The following is a 12,204-nucleotide window of genomic DNA, read 5'->3' as shown; positions in this document are numbered from 1 at the left end:
AACGAGCAGCCTACAGTCTGTTGGCTACGGTTGACGTCAGGTGACGTTCAAGGAGCAGATATGGTAGCCATCATGCCTTTGGGTATCATATAATGAATTTATTTGAATTAAAGGGATACTTTACCGGAGATATGAAGGTTATAAGAAGTAAATAATTCTATGTATTATAAATGTGCAAAAAAAATTGAAATCGGTTCATCCTAGCCCGAGAAAAGGCAGAAGTAGTCTCTCTGGCTCCAAGTAAGAAATCCTCGAACTACCACAGTGCATTGCGCTCGCTGCACTGCCCGCCTGCTTCCGTTTGGAAGGGGAAGGACCCAGTATACTAGCGCTATGGTAGCGTGAGCAAACTTTGTGTAAACATATCCCCGTGATAGTTGACTAGTTTAGACTTCTGCTCTCGTTTTTTCAAACGCATCATTTGTATATAACTGTACAGCATAAAAATATTTGCTAATTACAGTAGCTCAGCATATCAAGCATTTGTACTCAACCTTTTCTCCCCAGTTGAAATAAGTGTTTATCTTATACAATAGGCCTACTTTAGTATAACAGCACTTGGGTTAGTAAACAAATCACAACAACCAACATGAATTAGAAGTTTTATTCATAAGAAAATATGAACTATTTACAAAAATAAAAAGTGTAAAGTTTGCTAGAGTCAAAATAGTCACAGCTCATCTTGAGCATCTACTGTCTCCTGTCAGCCACGGTACTGCCCATCTGGTGCTGGGTCATTAGTAGAGGTGGATTCAATGATTCGTTTACGTGAACCAGTTCGCGTCAGTCAGTTCGCCAAGATGAGTCGTTCGCGAATCGTTCGTTCGTTCGTTCAGCCCAGTTTCCGGTTCAGTCCAGTTTCCGTTTCCGGTAGCGGTGAATCGCATCATGCAATGCACCCATTGCATGGTTCTCAGCTGAGTCAGTCAGACTCAGTGCTACCGGAAACTCGACTGAACTGGTTCAGTCGAGTTTCCGGTGAATCGAATGGCCAATCGAATCACTTTATCCTGAAAGTTGAGTCAATATCGTTAATTTTATATATTACAAAAATACCCGAGATAAAGGAACAATGTGAAACCCTAACCCTAAAATGTAAACACCAGGCTACTTGACAAGAAAATGTAACGGACCACCTGAGGCTTTACTTCACCTCAGAGATAATGCGTTAGTTAATAATGATATGCCTTGCGGCATATCATGCAGCATCACCTGCGCATAGTGCTGCTGCGTAGGCCTACATGGACGTTCCAAGTATGTTTACTTCATGTATCGTTGAAGCTAACTAAGTAAAGCCTAGTTATAACTATAACCTGCTCCTGGTGCAGTGCAAGCAACAGTGTGTGCCGTGAGTCGCCTCGGTCCCTCGTCTTCCTGAACGAACTGTCTGCGAGTCGTGGGTCTGGGAGGAGTCAATTCTGAGTCACGAACGACGCGAACGAGACGACCGACGCGAACGAGACGACCGACGCGAACGACGCGAACGAGAGAGAAGAACCAGTTCGGATCGTTCGTTCTAACGATTCGTTCCTTCGAACGAATCAGTTCGCGACCGAACCACCTCTAGTCATTAGCTCTGATGGCCTGGACCACACAGGGAGGCGATACTGTCTAAGAAAGAAAGAAAGAACAACATTAGCAAAGCAGGATAAATTATGCCAGCATTACACGGACTTCAGGCTAACGTAACGTAGCCTATGCTCTGCCAATAAGATCGGCTACTTTCAGATAACTACATTGTCACGTTCCCCGGGACTCAAAACTATTTTAGCCAATGTGTTAGTAAAAAAAAACAAACACTTACTCTATGCTCAGACGTCTGTTTCTCCCGGCGGGCTTTGGCTGGCGTTTCCAGGTCACTTTCTGGGTCCGGATATGTATCCAATACCCTACTGTTCAGACGAGGCGTAAAGCCTGGGTGAGAGGTTACACACATGGCCCCGTCCTCGCCAGATCCAACCATGTATTCCAGAAGAAACTGGCATCGCTGGAATTCGCTGCAGCACAGGGACTCTGTGTTAGTGTCTATAGGCGACCAGAGCAAACCGGCGCGTTCCGGCTCCTCGTCCTCGGCAACAGGCAAGGCTTGTTCAGCTGCAGCAGCCTCCAACCCCCCCGATTCGTCTCAATTCTTCCTGACTATTCTAGCTCGTACAAATATCCCTGAATGTCAGAATCCAGCCATAGATTTTCAAAATCCACTTCGGCTGTTAAGTGTTTTCCATTGCATATTTGCTTCTGCCATGGTCGGTGAAGTATCCCTTTAAATACGTAAAGCAACAACATAGATTAACAAAAAAAGTCACTCATTTATTCCTTTCAAGATTGTTTCAGGGTTTTCATCACACAGATTTTCTTTTTCTAAATTTTGACTCCCACCATGAAAAAATAGTATAGGGTTGCGGAGGCTTGCGGACCCGCTTGCCCCGCCCATTGCTCCGTCCCACGCCAAAACATGATCTCATCGCTGTCTGTCATTTTTTGAGTTGTATTTCTGAAGAATTCCTGAATAGGTTACACATTATATTTTTATCCTGGAAATGTTATTGGCATTACTCTTAAACTTGAACTTGAATTCAATATGACGAAGGTGATAGTGACACATTTGGACAAGTGTGTTTTTTTTATATAGGAATGCTAATTCTGACTTTATATTCAGACCAATACGATCAGAATAAACATTCCTATTAAAAGTAGATTAAAGTATGCAATACTTACAAAAAACATCTTTTTATTCATTGGAATGGAGAGCTGACCAGGATCCATGCTTTTTTCTAAAAAAAAACACAGGGGTGTAGCACAAAAATGTGGGCCCTATATCAAAGCAGCCTCTGTGGGCCCCCTACCTCTGTTTATCCATGTATCTCATCTTAAAAGAAAATACAAATAATTGGGCAAATAATTGTACAAATGGATCTGTAGTTATTATTAGGATAGCCACTAATGAACTGTTCATGCCAAATGTAAATTAGTTATAATAATCTGTGATTTTTTGGATATTTTATTTGCTAGGTATTCTAATATTGAAAGAAATTAGACACTTGACTTTGAAGGTATAATGCTGATTCCTTTATGATGTTGATTAATAGATTCCTCGCTAACTGCCTCCAATCTAAACAGCTGCTGATATTAGCTCAAACCATTCTTCAACCATTCTTTAACCGTTGTACTCACCTTTTTGTGTTTTTAAGAAATATCTGTTTTCCCTCTGCTTGCTTTTTTCCAGCATTAGCAGTCAATCAACGTGTGATAAGCTGCTTGACTTTTTGGGTTGAATCTATTTTGAGCCTTCTGTAAGGTTTGACAGTGACACTTTTTATTTTTCTATAAATGAACTTCAGTCATGCAAACGTTGTATTCAGCCAATGTATATTTACGTACAAAATGAATTACTTAGAAATAAAAAATGGCAATCAAAGGAAAAGTTTTTATCCCAGGCTTTTTGAAGGCCCTCCCTCCATTAGGGCCCTGGGTACCGTCCGACTGTTCCCCCCACTACGACACCCCTGCCTGTGTGAGCATGCCCCCAGCATTAATAAATGACACAGAATAATACCAAGGCTTCTATTACATCTGACTAATGATATCAGCTATGAAAGCACTTGTTTACAATTAGCTCATAGCAGGCTAGGTATCGGTATCAGTGCCCTCAGTGACAGTTAAATATTAACTGTATATTAATTTCCAGCCAGTCGCACATTGAGCTTTCCCCAAACGCGCCGTTTCGGTGTCTGTAGCTTTAATGCAAATGAGGAGGAGAGAGGCGGGTCAAGGAGGAGGGTGGGGGTGTGGCCCTGAGCAGCTTGCGAACACAGTACCACGCGCTCTGTTCACAGTGGATGTATCGCAATGGCGAGGCGCACACAGCCGTGTTGGCCGTGTTCTGTAAATATTCGGGAGTCCTGGAGCTCTATATCTACATCATATTATACATAGATATCTATATCATTTCATATATATTATCACGGCCAAAAGCTGTGAGCGCCTCCACACGATATTATAGATCTCAAACGACTGCGTCGGGTTCTCCGACGTCTCTGGTTCTTCCACTTCCACATCATTCTGAAGTAGACTGAACCGCGCGCTGCCGGCTGCCCGCTGCCGGCTGCCCGCTAATGGTTGCCGGGCGGTGGTGCTTTGCGTGGGTGGTGTCTCGCGGCAGCGGGCAGCAGGCCTCAACGATGGCTGAGATAACCCCAAATACAGTCGTACAGTCGTTGTGGTAATACGAGAGACGTCAAATAAACAATGTGTTATGCGCCATAACACCAACAACAGAACAGTTAACCAAATAACAAAGAAGTGTACAACACTTGCGTTACAGTGTGTGTAATCACACACACATATGACGCTCTTAAGGTCGTAGCTCATTGTCGCATTGGTGGGCCAAATTCTCTGGGCGGGCAAGGCAGAGAAAGGGGAGTTAGCTTGGCCCCTTATGACGACATACGGGGCCACATTCCAAATCAGCTCGCTTGAGCTTTCATTTTTTCAAAGGCGAGCAGGATACCTAGTGCTCGTTTTACACCAAATGCAAGTTTTAGCCACTGGGGAACCATAGGTAGGCTAGGGGAACTCATATCAATGTTAGAAAACCTCATAAAGTGAGATTTTCGTGCCATGGTACCTTTAAATTGTACATCGCTTATTAAAATTATATTTTGAATAAATGTATTCTAAGCCTCTGCAAATGCATTCACACCATGTCATCTCTCTGTAGAATACGTTCAGCAGAACTGGATGAAGGATTTTCTTTTTGGTTTTTAAACGGTGTCAATCCAATAGTGATCCGTCGTTGTTCGGTGTTGCCGGAAAATTTTCAAGTCACTGATCAAATGGTGTTCCTCCGCGGTGGGAGGAGCCTAGCAGAAGAGATGCAGGTGTGTGATTCCCCTGAATGGTGATCTTTGAAGGAATCAACATGGTTTTAAGGTGCTTGTATCATTGCTTTTGATGCCGTTTGTTGGGGGGTGTGCAAGCACCTTAAGAGAGTGCAACTTCCATTCAAGATAGTTTTTTCTCACATTTTACATTATAGTCTAAGTGGTTATTACACAAGTAAATACTGTGAAGTAACCAACATGACAGCATTTAATTAATATGTAATAACAGGGTTAGGGGTTAGGAAGGTTAGGAACAGAAAATCATGTGAATTGCCTTGCTACATAGTAAGTACATACAGTAAACGGTTCTTAAATAATTTATTACATGTGTAAATTAGTGTTATAATAAGTGTTACCTTTTTATTTTATTTTATAAAATATAAATGAATAGAGGACACAAAGTTTCCGCAACACATCTGTTTTTAGTAGTTCAGCAGTAACATATATATATAATATATATATAAACAAATACTTTAATCAGGGGCAGAACTATCATAGAAGTCCAGGTTTGCAGGAACACCATTGTTGTAAAATATATATATAAAAAAACATCCTTGTCATTTGAAACATGTTCTTATCTCATTCTAAAACAGAGTGGCAACATATTCCTGTGTGACTACAAACTCTTGGATGGACTGAAAGCCAATGAGGTTAATGGCAAGCAGCAGTACCTGATGGCCCCACTCGTCCTGCTCCACAAAACCCCTGAGGATCAGCTGATGCCCATAGCTATCCAGGTAAGTGTTGATATTAACACTTAATTCCGTCCCCAAATGCTGGCTGATGTATGGAAACGTTATGGAATAACTGTATGCAACTGCATGGAAACTTTGAGGGACTTCCCATATCCATCAAATTGATTTGTTCAATTCATTCTGTGAGCTCTGTGTCTTTTCTATAGTTGAAGCAGGAACCATCAAAGGACAAACCCATCTTCTGTCCTACCGACTCAGAGTACGACTGGTTGTTGGCCAAGATGTTTGTCAGAAGTGCAGATTTCCAGGACCACCAGCTTAACTCCCACTTGCTCCGAACTCATCTTCTGGCAGAAGTCTTTTCTGTCTCACTCCTGTGTAACCTGCCCATGGTTCATCCGCTGTACAAGGTGACCGTTGTTTTGCATGATCTCATAAACTCTCCATCTAAAATTGTATTAATAGAGAACAGACCAGAACATTATAGAAAACATTTCCAATATGTGTTATATATTGTGTTTTCCTTTTTTGTGGCTAGCTCCTGGTTCCACACACTCGCTACACCCTCCAGATTATCTTCGTAGCCCGGGAGCTACTCATATCTGACACTGGAATTTTCAATGCGGTAGGGAGCCGACCGTGTGTATACATGTTGTTGCCTCAAACAGGAAACGTCACATTCAGCTATGTAATTGTATAACAGAAAACTGCTTCATATGCCTTCTGAGACAAAGATTGCGGTCTGCAGTAACTCTGTCTAAATAGTTGGACCATTGATGTTATTATTTCGGTTTCGAACCGAAAGAGAATACAAATACCTGACCAGTTATGACTAGTGGTCCAACTTATCAGAATTCATTTTCACGGAAACGTTTCATGTTGCATGTCACCTTAATTATTTTCACAACACAGGTATGAAACAGTAGAAGGCCTACTCTCTTTGGTTAGGAACTAGCCAGGCATGGCAGTACCTCTTTAATGAAGAGATAGCATATATGCTATCTCTTATATGCCTTATATGTTACAAGGCATATATGCCTTGTAACATATAATACTTTATTAAAAATGTGCATCTGTTTATGATATTGTAACAGACCTTTGGATACATTTATTTGTCATCCTTTCCACCCTGATGGTTAGTGTAACAATGTGATTGTTTCACCTCAAGATCACCTCTTCTGGCGGAGAGGCTTTGCAAAAAATCCTGCAACGAGCCACTTCATCTATGACCTACACCTCGCTCTGCATTCGGGATGACATCAAGGAGAGAGGGCTGGAATCTGTGCCCCACTTCTACTACAGAGACGATGGCTTCCACATGTGGGACATCATCAACAGGTAATAGAGACACTGAATAATGGTTAAACTATACACATAAACCAGTGTAATACGTATACTGTACAAGATTACAATAATTAATTGTTGCCGCTGAACATCACACCTGCTCTAGAAAGGCTAAACATAATGTCAGACTAATAATTTTAGTTATTGGTTTCTTTGGTTGTGTGCTTATTTAGTTGTGTTATGATATTGTTCTGCACCTAGAACTTGTTACAGGAAACATTATTTTCAAACGGTAACCTTTAAATGTTAAAGCTGTAGTAGGTATGATTTTGGTAAATCTTTCTCCAAAACATTAAATAACGTGGACACGTTAACACACGGTCTATGTGAGTGAGTTTCATTGACCAATGTCACAGTAGTGCAGAGATATTCCATTGGCAAGTTTCACAATGAGGCCAACTCCTTCCAACCAATCAGAGAAGCTTAAAGAGAAAGAGCATAACCCCCAGCTGTCAATCAACTGTGTGCAGGTTCCAGGCAAGCATAGCTTTTGGAGCATAATGCCTTCTAGCTAGCAATACTAGCTGGTTGAAAAAGTACTTCTTTACATGATAAACCTTGTCGGGGAAAAGAAGGCGGAGCCTTGTTGGGAAATTCGAGAATGGAATATCTGCACTGCTGCTACACTGGTCAATAAAAATCACTCAGAGTAGTCTGTGATTCAGTCTGTCGACTAGGGTGCCTGAGAGGTGTTGAACGAACTGCATCTCCAAAACGCTTTGCAAATGTAAAAAAAACTGCTATAAACAATCTAGCCCCCCGTAGCTCCCGCAATCCTAATTCTTTGGCACCGCTACCGTACCTGCATGATACAGGTTTGTTCAGGGAGTGCTTGGCTACTACTACAAAGACAACTCTGATGTCCAGTGAGACACAGAGCTACAGACCTGGGTTTTGGACATCTTTGAACATGGATTCCTTTCGCGGCCAGAATCTGGTGAGCCATAGGCAAAATAAATGAAATCATGTGAAGAAATGCATTATTATTACATATGTTATACTGGGAATAAGCATACTAAAGAACTAATTTTATTTAATCCAAGTAACGTTTCTTTAATATAAAAATGTATAATTCTCAGGAATGCCACAGAAATTGAACACTGTAGCTGAGCTGGTGAAATTCGTCACCATGGTGCTCTTCACCGGTTCCGCCCAGCACGCTGCAGTGAACAGCGGCCAGGTCTGATTTTTGGCATCTTCTTGACAATTAAATGCTTTTTCAGATTCCACTTGTTTTGAGTATTTGTCAAAATTTGACAAAAATGATGATTTATTTTTAGTTTGACTACGGTTCATTGACCTAACACTCCAACGACTCTACAGCGCCCCCCGCCGACCACCAAGGGAACTGCAGATGACAGCTCCCTCCTGGATGCTCTCCCTGATGTCAACGCCACCGTTCAGGGCATGGCTGCCATGTGGCTGCTCAGCAAGCAGTCCAGCGATTTTGTAAGTTTGCCACACTGTTAGGTTGGTGAATATATACCGTACATCCCGCAGTATTCAGTTGACCTACACTTACTTCATTGAGTTTTTATACCTATTCCCTGGAGTATATGCAATATACTTATGGTAATGCCCAGAGTAGACTATTTAAGTATTTAAGGTATTCTAAGGCTTACTTTAGGGGTGGCATGGGGCTCAGGAGGTAGAGTGGGTTGGCTGGTAACAGGAAGGACGAGCTGGCTGTTGCCTTGCATGGTTGACAACGCCATCGGTGTGTGCAGGAATAGGTGGATGTTAGGCAATATTGTAAAGCACTTTGAGTGGCTACTGATTAGAAAAAACTATATAAATGCAGTCCATTTAACATTTACTCTGTCATATTTATAGTATCCTGAATGTTATATTCAATGTCTTGTAAATCTGTTATGTTATAGGCCTATGCATTTAACATGTGTGTGCGTGTGTGTGTGTGTGTGTGTGTGTGTGTGTGTGTGTTATTATATGTATTTAACCTGTGTTCATCCCAACAGGTGCCCCTTGGCATCTACCCTGAAGAGCATTTCTCTGAAAGAGTTCCACGCCAGCACATGGAGGTCTTCAAAGGGGAGCTTGGACTTTTAAGTGCACTTATTGAAGCCAGAAACTTGGGCCTGGAAATCCCGTACACGTTTCTGGACCCAGCGTTGCTGGAGAATAGCGTAGCCATCTGAGTGGTGGAGCTAAGGGGGACAGGAGGGTCTGGTGGTCCTGGAGGAGGACTCCTAGCTGAAGGGTTGGGTTCAAACTACATTGTCTACACGTTCTGCTGCCTACAATACAATATGAATAATTATGAGATTATTTTTTTTATAATTATATTCTTAAATCTTTAGAACTGTGAGGAACACAAACTGATAATGTTTGCAAATGTTTGTTCCTCTGAAATTGTTAGTTCCTTCAAAAATGTAACATTAGCGATGTGTAGTTTGAAACACAAACGCCTTCAACATTTCTTCAGCGGTTTGTTTTACTTCATCGTTCCCATGCTCATCATACATGTCAAGGACATCCACAGGTATCATTTCCCAGTAAATACCGCGATATAAAGCGTGTCCCCGTTTGCGGCAGCGCACAAGCATTCAGTGAAGGTGGGGCTACATTACTACGCTATGATTTTAACTTAACAAAATTATAATAAGACATATTTCGATTGTTTGATTCATCGTTTAAGTTTTGTAGTTTTATCAACGAGGCAGCGAGGTAACACTGCTTATTGCTCAGAATCAACGCTTCTTCTCTACATGTGGTTAACCTTTGTATTATTAATTGCACTGAATTGAGAATGTCTACTGGAAAACCAAGGCAAAAATGTTTTTCCTTCTATCATTTGACAATACTGGTTTATTTCTCAGTCATCCTTTGTCAGGTAAGGATTTTGTCAATTTAAATTAACGTTCGATACTGTAAAATCAAGATTCAATTACTATTCTTTAATCCAATGCAAATGTAAGCCTACCTTATGATATTGTTGTAAAGGATACTGAATTCCCCCTCCTTAAAGGGTAAATAATAAAAAAAACAATCATGATAATAATGTATTGCATTTATGTATCCCTTTTCATTACTCAAAGCCATTGAGGGATTTGTCCAGGCCGGACATGCCGTCTACTAAAATACCAAGCATTTAATTAAGACCGGAAGCTATAGCGCCCCTAGGGGGAATTTCAGCACTAAAGGTCTGACCAATTTGAAAAATTGTACCACTCAGAGGTCGAGATATGGGCGTTTAAATAAAAAAAAGAAGCAGTCCCAGAGGTATTCAAACACCCATGCACAGCCATTCAAGGGGCCGCCCTTTTCAAGCCAATAATGGTTGTAGTCATTACTCCAAGATGCAACTAGTCCATCTTTATTCTTCATCACTGTTTCCCTTAACGCATTGCGTGCACACACACACACACACACACACGATAGGATAATGTTCGTTAATCAGCATATATTGAGCATAACTGCCATTTTTTACACAATCAAACCCATTCCTTTCAATCTTAATTGGGTAATTCCATAGATCGTGTAGATCTAAACAAAACTTTTGTCGACTTTTTCGAAGCTATGGTTCTGTAGATGCAGATTTTAAGTTTAACAAAATTTTCACTGTACAGCAAAATCTTTCCAGACAGACATTACGGGTCCAAGTGGCAAAAATCCTCAACATGTGAAATAAGGCATGTACAACAAGTTTCAATCAATTGTTGCGGAAAGGCCAATTGTTTGGAACTTTTAAACTTAGACTTAGATTATAGGTAGACTACCCCTATGGGAATTTCGGCACCAAACTTGTTCGACACCTGCTTACGATATGTGTATAAACTCAATCGTAGATTGCACATTGGTCTAGGGAATCTGCTGTCATTTTCTTCAGCACAAGAGGCGTGATCAATGAGCCTAGTTCAAATGACTCTGTACGCAATTGGCTGCTTGCCATCGTTTCCCTGTCATCATTGTGTTAAACCAGCCAATAGCGCGCCAGGGGAAAAAGCTAGCTTGGTGATTGGCTCCCGCAAAAACATATCGAAACTAGAAAGAAATGCATTGCTCTTCTCCAGACCCTACTGCAGGGCGAACTAAAATCACATGCAGAATGGGCGGGGCTACCCAGTCTATGTATTAACCCCAATTTGTAAACTTTTGATATGTCCACCTCGGAGATGTAGGCATAACCAATCCGGAATATTAACACTCACACACACAGTAACAAACAAACTTGCTATGCTGAACAGCATACATTGAATTTGCCATAACTCTGCTACTTATTACACAATCAAAACCATTCCTCAGGATCATAAATATCACAACTTTTTTTCATTGAAGCTATTATTCTGAAGTACATTTCTGAAGATTTCCTGACGGATTTTTGGAGACTTGTTTGAGTCCTGTTTATGGGGGACATGTAGATATATCCCAAAGATATAGGCGTTACCAATCCGATATAATAATATTAATAATACCCATCCCCTAGAAAAACAATAGGTATCCACAGATACTCTGTGAATACCTAATAACTCGCCATTTTGGGACTGCAAGAAGTCCCAGAGCTATTCCCAGTCACCCACGCACCGCCTATCCCAGCGGCCGCCCTTTTTAAGCAAATAATGGATTTTACAGAATAAACTATTTATCACAAAAATGTTTGGTCGAGGTCGGAATCTAACTGGCGTCCCAAGGTCCATGTGGCAGACGCTGTACCCCTACACTTCATGGACTTGTTTTATATTTTATAAATCTGCCATTTTGATTTTTTTGCAAAATTCCAAATATTTTTTTTGGTAAGGCATGCCAATAGATCATGTCTACGATATTTTTGGTAATTTTGACTTTTGTTCGATTCTGAGAAGTTTTCACGAAATATTCACGGTACAGCATAATTGATCCTGACAGACATTATGGGTCCCAATTGCAAAAATGTTCAGCATGGAAAATAAATATGTTTCAGAGTTTGTATCCATCGGTGCTGCCATGGCGAGAGACCGGAAATTAAAGCAACCCCTATGATAATTTCGAATATATAAATAATCTTTTTACTTTTTGTCGAGATATGGGCCGTCCAAATAAAAATAATTATTCCCACAATAACAATAGGTATCCAGAGATACCCTGTGAATACCTAACAAGCGGTCACACAAGGTATTCACAGCCCACACACCACCTATCCCAGCGGCGGTCCTTTTCAAACAAATCACAGTATAGTCATTACTCCTAGACACAGCTATGACTCCGGCAGGGGAGGTTCTTTTTACATTTACATTTAGGGCATTTAGCAGACGCTTTTATCCAAAGCGACTTACAATAAGTGCATT

At 41.0% G+C, this 12,204-nt stretch overlaps 1 protein-coding gene across 1 annotated transcript in view; it reads left to right on the top strand.

Moving 5' to 3' along the window:
• LOC307088649 (polyunsaturated fatty acid lipoxygenase ALOX15B-like) overlaps positions 1 to 9,078 on the top strand; it is a gene marked incomplete at both ends in the record, with an annotated part of 143,864 nt that extends 134,786 nt beyond the window's left edge. The window contains 12 exon segments of the mRNA XM_079754600.1: positions 4,721 to 4,762; positions 4,765 to 4,880; positions 5,477 to 5,620; positions 5,785 to 5,988; positions 6,117 to 6,203; positions 6,747 to 6,916; positions 7,738 to 7,789; positions 7,793 to 7,859; positions 8,002 to 8,102; positions 8,203 to 8,219; positions 8,221 to 8,371; positions 8,899 to 9,078. Of these exon segments, the coding sequence (XP_079610726.1) occupies positions 4,721 to 4,762; positions 4,765 to 4,880; positions 5,477 to 5,620; positions 5,785 to 5,988; positions 6,117 to 6,203; positions 6,747 to 6,916; positions 7,738 to 7,789; positions 7,793 to 7,859; positions 8,002 to 8,102; positions 8,203 to 8,219; positions 8,221 to 8,371; positions 8,899 to 9,078 (1,331 nt within the window).
• Between the last annotated feature and the right edge of the window lie 3,126 nt (positions 9,079 to 12,204).

This window comes from Pollachius pollachius (assembly GCF_949987615.1).
Source record: "Pollachius pollachius genome assembly, chromosome: 17".
In the NCBI taxonomy this organism is placed as follows: Eukaryota; Metazoa; Chordata; class Actinopteri; order Gadiformes; family Gadidae; genus Pollachius; species Pollachius pollachius.
This window is presented reverse-complemented; position numbering and strand designations above follow the sequence as displayed.